Source organism: Oncorhynchus tshawytscha, linkage group LG03 (assembly GCF_018296145.1).
Source record: "Oncorhynchus tshawytscha isolate Ot180627B linkage group LG03, Otsh_v2.0, whole genome shotgun sequence".
Classification (NCBI taxonomy): Eukaryota; Metazoa; Chordata; class Actinopteri; order Salmoniformes; family Salmonidae; genus Oncorhynchus; species Oncorhynchus tshawytscha.
This window is the reverse complement of record NC_056431.1, coordinates 2,102,681-2,115,180: the sequence shown is the minus strand read 5'-3', so window position 1 is coordinate 2,115,180 and position 12,500 is coordinate 2,102,681. Positions and strand designations below refer to the sequence as shown.

At 45.3% G+C, this 12,500-nt stretch overlaps 1 protein-coding gene across 1 annotated transcript in view; it reads right to left on the bottom strand.

Annotated features, from left to right (window-relative positions):
* The window catches only part of LOC121841083 (ephrin-A3-like), a 134,387-nt gene that overhangs the window by 28,550 nt on the left and 93,337 nt on the right, over positions 1 to 12,500 (bottom strand). Inside the window, exon 2 of the mRNA XM_042307297.1 lies at positions 46 to 329. Coding sequence (XP_042163231.1) covers positions 46 to 329 — 284 coding nt within the window. The remainder of the gene's footprint in view (positions 1 to 45; positions 330 to 12,500) is intronic.

Below are 12,500 nucleotides of genomic sequence, written 5' to 3'. Positions count from 1 at the left end.
CTCCTGACCCATGTGGTAGTGGTAGTAGTATAGTAGTATACTCACAGATGTAGTAATACTCCTGACCCACGTGGAACTCGTAGCCCAGGGAGAATGCGCTGTAGCGTTGGAACTTCTCTGAGAACTTGATTGGTGCGTGGGGGCGGTTACACTCCCACCTCTTGAAGCCCAGCTGGGGGTCACAGGTCCTGTAACCACGGTAGCTGACCATGTAGAGGATGTACTGCTCCCCGGTGCCCACCACGCGCTGGCTGTCATTGTAGTGGGGACAGTAGATGTCCAGGTAATCGTTCACATTCACCTGCACCGTGTAGCCCTCCCTACGCAGACTGGAGAGACACAGCAGAGGAGAGGTGGGACGTTAGGAGCAATCATCTAATCAATTCATCAGTATGTAAATCTATCAAAAAACCAAGCAATCAATCATTAAATGAACCAGCTGATTAACCAACCAATCAACCAATAAGCCAACCGGTCATTCAATCAACCAAGCAATCAATCAGTATGTAAATCTATCAATCAACCAAGCAATCAATCAGTATGTCTATATCTCCATCTGTGTGTATGTATAGAGAAACATCCCCAAGCTGACTCTGGGCAGGGCTGTCACTGCAGGATTCTGTTGTCAAGTCAGAGTCAAGTTAGGTGTCATGTTTATAACCAGAGTCACACTCTTCACTCTCTATCCTCCTGACCAATCATTCCCTATTACACAGTTTTGCCTCCTGACCAATCACACCCTGTTATACAGTCCTGCCTCCTGACCAATCCCACCCTGTTAAACAGTCCTGCCTCCTGACCAATCCCACCCTGTTAAACAGTCCTGCCTCCTGACCAATCCCACCCTGTTAAACAGTCCTGCCTCCGGACCAATCCCACCCTGTTAAACAGTCCTGCCTCCTGACCAATCCCACCCTGTTAAACAGTCCTGCCTCCTGACCAATCCCACCCTGTTAAACAGTCCTGCCTCCTGACCAATCCCACCCTGTTAAACAGTCCTGCCTCCTGACCAATCCCACCCTGTTAAACAGTCCTGCCTCCTGACCAATCCCACCCTGTTAAACAGTCCTGCCTCCTGACAGAGAGATCTCAGGGGTGTCAGTGTGTGTTCACTACAAGTGATAGTGTGACTGGCTGTGATTTTGCTTGAGTTTGTGTCTTTGTTGTTGTCCCCTGATTGCAGATAAGTACATCAACAGTATCCAGGATGCAAAGAGTGTGTGTGTAGAGAGGGAGAGAGGGAGAGAGAGTGTGTCCCGAACCTTCCATAACAAAGCCAGCACCCACAGAGAGATAAACCTGGAGAAGAGTCCCCTAAGCAAGCTGGTCCTGGGGCTCTGTTCACAAACACAAACAGACCCCACAGAGCCCCAGGACAGCAGCACAATTAGACACAACCAAATCATGAGAAAACAAAAAGATAATTACTTGACACAACGGAAAGGATTTATTAAAAAAACAGAGCAAACTAGAATGCTATTTGGCCCTAAACAGAGAGTACACAGTGGCAGAATACCTGACCACTGTGACTGACCCAAACTTAAGGAAAGCTTTGACTATGTACAGACTCAGTGAGCATAGCCCTGCTATTGAGAAAGGCCGCCGTAGGCAGACATGGCTCTCAAGAGAAGACAGGCTATGTGCACACTGCCCACAAAATGAGGTGGAAACTAAGCTGCACTTCCTAACCTCCTGTCCAATGTATGACCATATTAGAGACACATATTTCCCTCAGATTATAGAGACCCACAAAGAATTCAAAAACAAATCTAATTTTGACCTAATTTTGTGTAGAGAGAGAATGTGTGTAGAGAGGGGAGAGAGAGAGATGTAGAGAGAGAATGTGTGTAGAGAGGGGAGAGAGGGAGAGGTAGAGAGAGAATGTGTAGAGAGGGGGGAGAGAGAGAGGTAGAGAGAGAATGTGTAGAGAGAGGGGAGAGAGGGAGAGGTAGAGAGAGAATATGTAGAGAGCGGAGAGAGAGAGGTAGAGAGAGAAAGTGTAGAGAGCGGTAGAGAGAGAATGTGTGTAGAGAGAGGGAGAGAGAGAGGTAGAGAGAGAATGTGTAGAGAGAGAGGTAGAGAGAGAATGTGTAGAGAGAGGGGAGAGAGAGAGGTAGAGAGAGAATGTGTAGAGAGAGGGGGAGAGAGAGAGGTAGAGAGAGAATGTGTAGAGAGGGGGAGGGTGAGAGGTAGAGAGAGGGAGAGAGAAAATGTGTGTAGAGAGGGGGAGAGAGAGAGGTAGAGAGAGAACGAGGTAGAGAGAGAGAGAGAGGTAGAGAGAGAGGTAGAGAGAGAATGTGTAGAGAGGGGAGAGAGAATGTGTAGAGAGGGGAGAGAGAGAGGTAGAGAGAGAATGTGTAGAGAGAGAGGGGAGAGAGAGAGGTAGAGAGAGAATGTGTAGAGAGAGGGGAGAGAGGGAGAGGTAGAGAGAGAATATGTAGAGAGCGGAGAGAGAGAGGTAGAGAGAGAAAGTGTAGAGAGAGGTAGAGAGAGAATGTGTGTAGAGAGAGGGGAGAGAGAGAGGTAGAGAGAGAATGTGTAGAGAGGCGGGAGAGAGATGGGTAGAGATAGAATGTGTAGAGAGAGGGGGAGAGAGAGAGGTAGAGAGAGAATGTGTGTAGAGAGAGGGAGAGAGAGAGGTAGAGAGAGAATGTGTAGAGAGAGGGGAGAGCCACAAAAGAGAGGTAGAGAGAGAATGTGTAGAGAGGTACTGGGAGAGAGATGGGTAGAGATAGAATGTGAAGAACAAACACCAGAGTACATTGTTAAAACACTGTATATATATAATATGGGGGAGAGAGAGAGGTAGAGAGAGAATGTGTAGAGAGAGGGTTTTGAGAGAATGTGTAGAGAGGCGGGAGAGAGATGGGTAGAGAGAGAATGTGTAGAGAGAGGGGAGAGAGAGAGATAGAGAGAGAATGTGTAGAGAGGGGGAGGGTGGGAGGTAGAGAGAGAGGGAGAGAGAAAATGTGTGTAGAGAGGGGGAGAGAGAGAGGTAGAGAGAGAGGTAGAGAGAGAAAGTGTAGAGAGAGGTAGAGAGAGAGGTAGAGAGAGAGGTAGAGAGAGAAAGTGTAGAGAGGGGGAGAGAGAGAGGAAGAGAGAGAGGTAGAGAGAGAAAGTGTAGAGAGAGGTAGAGAGAGAGGTAGAGAGAGAAAGTGTAGAGAGAGGTGGAGAGAGAGGTAGAGAGAGAATGTGTAGAGAGAGGGGAGAGAGAGAGGTAGAGAGAGAATGTGTAGAGAGAGAGGTAGAGAGAGAGGTAGAGAGAGAATGTGTAGAGAGAGAGGTAGAGAGAGAGGTAGAGAGAGAGAATGTGTAGAGAGAGAGGTAGAGAGAGAATGTGTGTAGAGAGAGGGGAGAGAGAGAGAGAGAGAATGTGTAGAGAGAGAGGGAGAGAGAGAGGTAGAGAGAGAATGTGTAGAGAGAGAGGGTAGAGAGAGAGGTAGAGAGAGGGGAGAGAGAGAGGTAGAGAGAGAATGTGTAGAGAGAGGGGAGAGAGAGAGGTAGAGAGAGAATGTGTAGAGAGGCGGGAGAGAGATGGGTAGAGATAGAATGTGTAGAGAGGGGGGAGAGAGAGAGGTAGAGAGAGAATGTGTAGAGAGGGTTTTGAGAGAATGTGTAGAGAGGCGGGAGAGAGATGGGTAGAGAGAGAATGTGTAGAGAGGGGAGAGAGAGAGATAGAGAGAGAATGTGTAGAGAGGGGGAGGGTGGGAGGTAGAGAGAGGGGAGAGAGAAAATGTGTGTAGAGAGGGGGAGAGAGAGAGGTAGAGAGAGAGGTAGAGAGAGAAAGTGTAGAGAGAGGTAGAGAGAGAGAGAGAGAGAGAGTAGAGAGAGAAAGTGTAGAGAGGGGGAGAGAGAGAGGAAGAGAGAGAGGTAGAGAGAGAAAGTGTAGAGAGAGGTAGAGAGAGAGGTAGAGAGAGAAAGTGTAGAGAGAGGTGGAGAGAGAGGTAGAGAGAGAGAATGTGTAGAGAGAGGGGAGAGAGAGAGGTAGAGAGAGAATGTGTAGAGAGAGAGGTAGAGAGAGAGGTAGAGAGAGAATGTGTAGAGAGAGAGGTAGAGAGAGAGGTAGAGAGAGAATGTGTAGAGAGAGAGGTAGAGAGAGAATGTGTGTAGAGAGAGGGGAGAGAGAGAGAGAGAGAATGTGTAGAGAGAGAGGGAGAGAGAGAGGTAGAGAGAGAATGTGTAGAGAGAGAGGGTAGAGAGAGAGGTAGAGAGAGAATGTGTAGAGAGAGAGGTAGAGAGAGAATGTGTAGAGAGAGGGGGAGAGAGAATGTGTAGAGAGAGGGGGAGAGAGAGAGGTAGAGAGAGAATGTGTAGAGAGAGAGGTAGAGAGAGAATGTGTAGAGAGAGAGGTAGAGAGAGAATGTGTAGAGAGAGGGGAGAGAGAGAGGTAGAGAGAGAATGTGTAGAGAGGGGGAGGGTGAGAGGTAGAGAGAGGGGAGAGAGAAAATGTGTGTAGAGAGGGGGAGAGAGAGAGGTAGAGAGAGAACGTGTAGAGAGAGAGAGGTAGAGAGAGAGGTAGAGAGAGAATGTGTAGAGAGGGGAGAGAGAATGTGTAGAGAGGGGAGAGAGAGAGGTAGAGAGAGAATGTGTAGAGAGAGAGGGGAGAGAGAGAGGTAGAGAGAGAATGTGTAGAGAGAGGGGAGAGAGGGAGAGGTAGAGAGAGAATGTGTAGAGAGAGGGGAGAGGGAGAGGTAGGGAGAGGGAGAGGTAGAGAGAGAATGTGTAGAGAGAGGGGAGAGAGGGAGAGGTAGAGAGAGAATGTGTAGAGAGAGGGGAGAGAGGGAGAGGTAGAGAGAGAATGTGTAGAGAGAAGACAGGCTGTCTGGCCACAAAATGAGGTGGAAACTGAGCTGCACTTCCTAACCTCCTGCCCAATGTATGACCATATTAGAGAGACATATTTCCCTCAGATTACACAGATCCACAAAGAATTCGAAAACAAATCCAATTTTGATATACTCCCATATGTACTGGGTATAATTCCAGTGTGCCATCACAGCAGCAAGATTTGTGACCTGTTGCCACGAGAAAAGGGCAACCAGTGAAGAACAAACACCATTGTAAATACAACCCATATTTATGCTTATTTATTTTATCTTATCTCCTTTAACCATTTGTACATTGTTAAAACACTGTATATATATAATATGACATTTGTAATGTCTTTATTGTTTTGAAACTTCTGTATGTGTAATGTTTACTGTTAATTTGTATTGATTATTTCACTTTATATATTCATTTTATATATTATCATAGAGAGAATGTGTGTAGAGAGAGAGAGGTAGAGAGATAATGTGTAGAGAGGGGAGAGAGAGAGAGGTTGAGAGAGAATGTGTAGAGAGAGGTAGAGAGGGAGAGGTAGAGAGAGAATGTGTGTAGAGAGAGGGAGAGAGGGAGAGAGTGTGTAAAGAGAGGTAGAGAGAGAATGTGTGTAGAGAGAGATATATATTCACTTTGTATGTTGTCTACCTCACTTGCTTTGGCAATGTTAACACATGTTTCCCATGCCAATAAAGCCCTTGAATTGAATTGAATTGAGAGAGATGTAGAGAGAGAATGTGTGTAGAGAGGGGAGAGAGAGAGGTAGAGAGAGAATGTGTGTAGAGAGGGGAGAGAGGGAGAGAGTGTGTAAAGAGAGGTAGAGAGATAATGTGTGTAGAGAGAGAGATGTAGAGAGAGAATGTGTGTAGAGAGGGGAGAGAGAGAGGTAGAGAGAGAATGTGTGTAGAGAGAGGGGAGAGAGGGAGAGGTAGAGAGAGAATGTGTGTAGAGAGAGAGAGATGTAGAGAGAGAATGTGTGTAGAGAGGGGAGAGAGAGAGGTAGAGAGAGAATGTGTGTAGAGAGAGGGGAGAGAGAGAGGTAGAGAGAGAATGTGTGTAGAGAGAGAGATGTAGAGAGAGAATGTGTGTAGAGAGGGGAGAGAGAGAGGTAGAGAGAGAATGTGTGTAGAGAGAGAGATGTAGAGAGAGAATGTGTGTAGAGAGGGGAGAGAGAGAGGTAGAGAGAGAATGTGTGTAGAGAGAGAATGTGTGTAGAGAGGGAGAGAGAGAGGTAGAGAGAGAATGTGTAGAGAGAGAATGTGTGTAGAGAGGGGAGAGAGAGAGGTAGAGAGAGAATGTGTGTAGAGAGAGAGAGATGTAGAGAGAGAATGTGTGTAGAGAGAGAGAGGTAGAGAGAGAATGTGTGTAGAGAGAGAGATGTAGAGAGAATGTGTGTAGAGAGGGGAGAGAGAGAGGTAGAGAGAGAATGTGTGTAGAGAGAGAGATGTAGAGAGAGAATGTGTGTAGAGAGGGGAGAGAGAGAGGTAGAGAGAGAATGTGTGTAGAGAGAGGGGAGAGAGGGAGAGGTAGAGAGAGAATGTGTGTAGAGAGAGAGAGATGTAGAGAGAGAATGTGTGTAGAGAGGGGAGAGAGGGAGAGGTAGAGAGAGAATGTGTGTAGAGAGAGGGAGAGAGTGTGTAAAGAGAGGTAGAGAGGTAGATAGAGAGTTTGTGTAGAGAGGGGAGAGAGAGGAACAGAGCCAGACTCAAGGACCCCAGGGTCACAAACTAGATTTCAGAGTGTCAGAGGAGCTCTGGACCCTACACACACACACACACACACACACAGAAAGACACACACACACACCACAACACAACACACCACTGGCCCCTATACCCACAGCTCGTACGTCAACGTTAACACAACGTCGCACACACATCACATGTCAACATTCAAGCGACATTCCCCAAGCTCATATATCAGCATCACCCCTAAAAAGACTCTGGCTGACAGGGAGAGGTGGGCCGTGTGTGTGTGTGTGTGTGTGTGTGTGACAGGAGGAGATGGATTCTTCCCTGACATGAAAAGCTCTTATTTTTCTCCTCAGCTCAAAAACAAGCCCCTCCCTGTCTGTGTGACAGAGAGAAGCTGCACAGTTCTAAGCCATCACACACACACACACACACACACACACATACATACACACACACACACGTACAAATATTTGAAACACTGACAATTTTGCAGGTTTTCCAACTTACAAAGCATGTAGAGGTCTGTAATTTGTATCATAGGTACACTTCAACTACGACAGACAAAATGAGAAGAAAAGAAATCCAGAAAATCACATTGTAGGATTTTTAATGAATTTGCAAATTATGGTGGAAAATAAGTATTTGGTCAATAACAAAAGTTTATCTCAATACTTTGTTGTATACCCTTTGTTGGCAACGACAGAGGTCAAACGTTTTCTGTAAGTCTTCACAAGGTTTTCACACACTGTTGCTGGTATTTTGGCCCATGGCATGGGGTTCTTGGGGTTGTACTCATCCTTCTTCTTCCTCCAAACACGGCGAATGGAGTTGAGACCAAAAAGTTATATTTTTGTCTCATCAGACCACATGACCTTCTCCCATTCCTCCTCTGGATCATCCAGATGGTCATTGGCAAACTTCAGACGGGCCTGGACATGCGCTGGCTTGAGCAGGGGGACCTTGCGTGCGCTGCAGGATTTTAATCCATGACGGCGTAGTGTGTTACTAATGGTTTTCTTTGAGACTGTGGTCCCAGCACTCTTCAGGTCATTGACCAGGTCCTGCCGTGTAGTTCTGGGCTGATCCCTCACCTTCCTCATGATCATTGATGCCCCACGAGGTGAGATCTTGCATGGAGCCCCAGACCGAGGGTGATTGACTGCCATCTTGAACTTCTTCCATTTTCTAATAATTGCACCATCAGTTGTTGCCTTCTCACCAAGCTGCTTTCCTATTGTCCTGTAGCCCATCCCAGCCTTGTGCAGGTCTACAATTTAACCCTGATGTCCTTACACAGCTCTCTGGTCTTGGCCATTGTGGAGAGGTTGGAGTCTGTTTGATTGAGTGTGTGGACAGGTGTCTTTTATTAAGGTAACGAGTTCAAACAGGTGCAGTTAATACAGGTAATGAGTGGAGAACAGGAGGGCTTCTTAAAGAAAAACTAACAGGTCTGTGAGAGCCAGAATTCTTACTGGTTTGTAGGAGATCAAATACTTACAGTGGGGCAAAAAAGTATTTAGTCAGCCACCAATTGTGCAAGTTCTCCCACTTAAAAAGATGAGTGAGGCCTGTAATTTTCATCATAGGTACACTTCAACTATGACAGACAAAATGAGATTTTTTTTCCAGAAAATCACATTGTAGGATTTTTAATGAATTTATTTGCAAATTATGGTGGAAAATACATATTTGGTCACCTACAAACAAGCAAGATTTCTGGCTCTCACAGACCTGTAACTTCTTCTTTAAGAGGCTCCTCTGTCCTCCACTCGTTACCTGTATTAATGGCACCTTGAACTTGTCATCAGCATAAAAGACACCTGTCCACAACCTCAAACAGTCACACTCCAAAATCCACTATGGCCAAGACCAAAGAGCTGTCAAAGGACACCAGAAACAAAATTGTAGACCTGCACCAAGCTGGGAAGACTGAATCTGCAATAGGTAAGCAGCTTGGTTTGAAGAAATCAACTGTGGGAGCAATTATTAGGAAATGGAAGACATACAAGACCACTGATAATCTCCCTTGATCTGGGGCTCCACGCAAGATCTCACCCCGTGGGGTCAGAATGATCACAAGAACGGTGAGCAAAAATCCCAGAACCACACGGGGGACCTAGTGAATGACCTGCAGAGAGCTGGGACCAAAGTAACAAAGCCTACCATCAGTAACACACTACGCCGCCAGGGACTCAAATCCTGCAGTGCCAGACGTGTCCCCCTGCTTAAGCCAGTACATGTCAAGGCCCGTCTGAAGTTTGCTAGAGAGCATTTGGATGATCCAGAAGAAGATTGGGAGAATGTCATATGGTCAGATGAAACCAAAATATAACTTTTTGGTAAAAACTCAACTCGTTGTGTTTGGAGGAGAAAGAATGCTGAGTTGCATCCAAAGAACACCATGCCTACTGTGTAGCATGGGGGTGGAAACATCATGCTTTGGGGCTGTTTTTCTGCAAAGGGACCAGGACGACTGATCCGTGTAAAGGAAAGAATGAATGGGGCCAGGTATCGTGAGATTATGAGTGAAAACCTCCTTCCCTCAGTAAGAGCATTGAAGATGGGTCGTGGCTGAGTCTTCCAGCATGACAACGACCTGAAACACACAGCCCGGGCAACTAAGGAGTGGCTCCGTAAGAAGCATCTCAAGGTCCTGGAGTGGCCCAGCCAGTCTCCAGACCTGAACCCAATAGAACATCTTTGGAGGGAGCTGAAAGTCCGTATTGTCCAGCGACAGCCCCGAAACCTGAAGGATCTGGAGAAGGTCTGTATGGAGGAGTGGGCAAAAATCCCTGCTGCAGTGTGTGCAAACCTGGTCAAGAACTACAGGAAACGTATGATCTCTGTAATTGCAAACAAAGGTTTCTGTACCAAATATTAAGTTCTGCTTTTCTGATGTATCAAATACTTATGTCATGCAATAAAATGCTAATTAATTACTTAAAAATCATACAATGTGATTTTCTGGAGTTTTGTTTTAGATTCCGTCTCTCACAGTTGAAGTGTACCTATGATAAAAATTACAGACCTCTACATGCTTTGTAAGTAGGAAAACCTGCAAAATCGGCAGTGTATCAAATACTTGTTCTCCCCACTGTACATACACACGCAGAAACACACAGAAACACACAGAAACACACACACACACACACACACACACACACACACACACACACACACACACACACACACACACACACACACACACACACACACACACACACACACACACACACACACACAGAGAGAGAAACACACACACTCACAGGAACACACACACACACACACACAAAACACACACACACACACACACACACACACAGAGAGAGAGAGAAACACACACACTCACAGGAACACACACACACACAGAAACACACACACAGAAACACACACAGAGAAACACACGCACATACGCACACACACATACACACACACAGAAACACATAAAGGCCATATGAATACACAAGGGGGCAGCAGAGTGACATTGCAATCTCCAGCTCCCCTCTGGCCCTCCATCTCTCTCTCCATCACTCTCCCCTCCATCTCTCTCTCTCTCTCTCTCATCACTCTCCCCTCCATCTCTCTCTCTCTCTCCATCACTCTCCCCTCCTTCTCTCTCAATTCAATTCAATTCAATTCAAGGGCTTTATTGGCATGGGAAACATGTGTTAACATTGCCAAAGCAAGTGAGGTAGATAATATATAAAGTGAAATAAACAATAAAAATGAACAGTAGACATCACACATACAGAAGTTTCAAAACAATAAAGACATTACAAATGTCATATTATATATATATATACAGTGTTTTAACAATGTACAAATGGTAAAGGACACAAGATAAAATAAATAAGCATAGATATGGGTTGTATTTACAATGGTGCGTGTTCTTCACTGGTTGCCCTTTTCTCGTGGCAACAGGTCACAAATCTTGCTGCTTTGATGGCACACTGTGGAATTTCACCCAGTAGATATGGGAGTTTTTCAAAATTGGATTTGTTTTCGAATTCTTTGTGGATCTGTGTAATCTGAGGGAAATATGTCTCTCTAATATGGTCATACATTGGGCAGGAGGTTAGGAAGTGCAGCTCAGTTTCCACCTCATTTTGTGGGCAGTGAGCACATAGCCTGTCTTCTCTTGAGAGCCATGTCTGCCTACGGCGGCCTTTCTCAATAGCAAGGCTATGCTCGCTGAGTCTGTACATAGTCAAAGCTTTCCTTCATTTTGGGTCAGTCACAGTGGTCAGGTATTCTGCCGCTGTGTACTCTCTGTGTAGGGCCAAATAGCATTCTAGTTTGCTCTGTTTTTTTGTTAATTCTTTCCAATGTGTCAAGTAGTTATCTTTTTGTTTTCTCATGATTTGGTTGGGTCTAATTGTGCTGCTGTCCTGGGACTCTGTAGGGTGTGTTTGTGTTTGTGAACAGAGCCCCAGGACCAGCTTGCTTAGGGGACTCTTCTCCAGGTTCATCTCTCTGTAGGTGATGGCTTTGTTGTGGAAGGTTTGGGAATCGCTTCCTTTTAGGTGGTTGTAGAATTTAACGTCTCTTTTCTGGATTTTGATCATTAGTGGGTATCGGCCTAATTCTGCTCTGCATGCATTATTTGGTGTTCTACGTTGTACACGGAGGATATTTTTGCAGAATTCTGCGTGCAGAGTCTCAATTTGGTGTTTGTCCCATTTTGTGAAGTCTTGGTTGGTGAGCGGACCCCAGACCTCACAACCATAAAGGGCAATGGGCTCTATGACTGATTCAAGTATTTTTAGCCAGATCCTAATTGGTATGTTGAAATTTATGTTCCTTTTGATGGCATAGAATGCCCTTCTGGCCTTGTCTCTCAGATCGTTCAAAGCTTTGTGGAAGTTACCTGTGGCGCTGATGTTTAGGCCAAGGTATGTATAGTTTTTTGTGTGCTCTAGGGCAACAGTGTCTAGATGGAATTTGTATTTGTGGTCCTGGTGACTGGACCTTTTTTGGAACACCATTATTTTGGTCTTACTGAGATTTACTGTCAGGGCCCAGGTCTGACAGAATCTGTGCATAAGATCTAGGTGCTGCTGTAGGCCCTCCTTGGTTGGTAACAGAAGTACCAGATCATCAGCAGACATTTGACTTCGGATTCTAGTAGGGTGAGGCCGGGTGCTGCAGACTTTTCTAGTGCCCGCGCCAATTCGTTGATATATATGTTGAAGAGGGTGGGGCTTAAGTTGCATCCCTGTCTAACCCCACGACCCTGTGTGAAGAAATGTGTGTGTTTTTTGCCAATTTTAACCGCACACTTGTTGTTTGTGTACATGGATTTTATGATGTGGTATGTTTTACCCCCAACACCACTTTCCATCAGTTTGTATAGCAGACCCTCATGCCAAACTGAGTCGAAGGCTTTTTTGAAATCAACCAAGCATGAGAAGACTTTGCCTTTGTTTTGGTTTGTTTGGTTGTCAATTAGGGTGTGCAGGGTGAATACATGGTCTGTTGTACGGTAATTTGGTAAAAAGCCAATTTGACATTTGCTCAGTACATTGTTTTCATTGAGGAAATGTACGAGTCTGCTGTTAATGATAATGCAGAGGATTTTCCCAAGGTTACTGTTGACGCATATTCCACGGTAGTTATTGGGGTCAAATTTGTCTCCACTTTTGTGGATTGGGGTGATCAGTCCTTGGTTCCAAATACTGGGGAAGATGCCAGAGCTAAGGATGATGTTAAAGAGTTTTAGTATAGCCAATTGGAATTTGTTGTCTGTATATTTGATCATTTCATTGAGGATACCATCAACACCACAGGCCTTTTTGGGTTGGAGGGTTTTTATTTTGTCCTGTAACTCATTCAATGTAATTGGAGAATCCAGTGGGTTCTGGTAGTCTTTAATAGTTGATTCTAAGATCTGTATTTGATCATGTATATGTTTTTGCTCTTTATTCTTTGTTATAGAGCCAAAAAGATTGGAGAAGTGGTTTACCCATACATCTCCATTTTGGATAG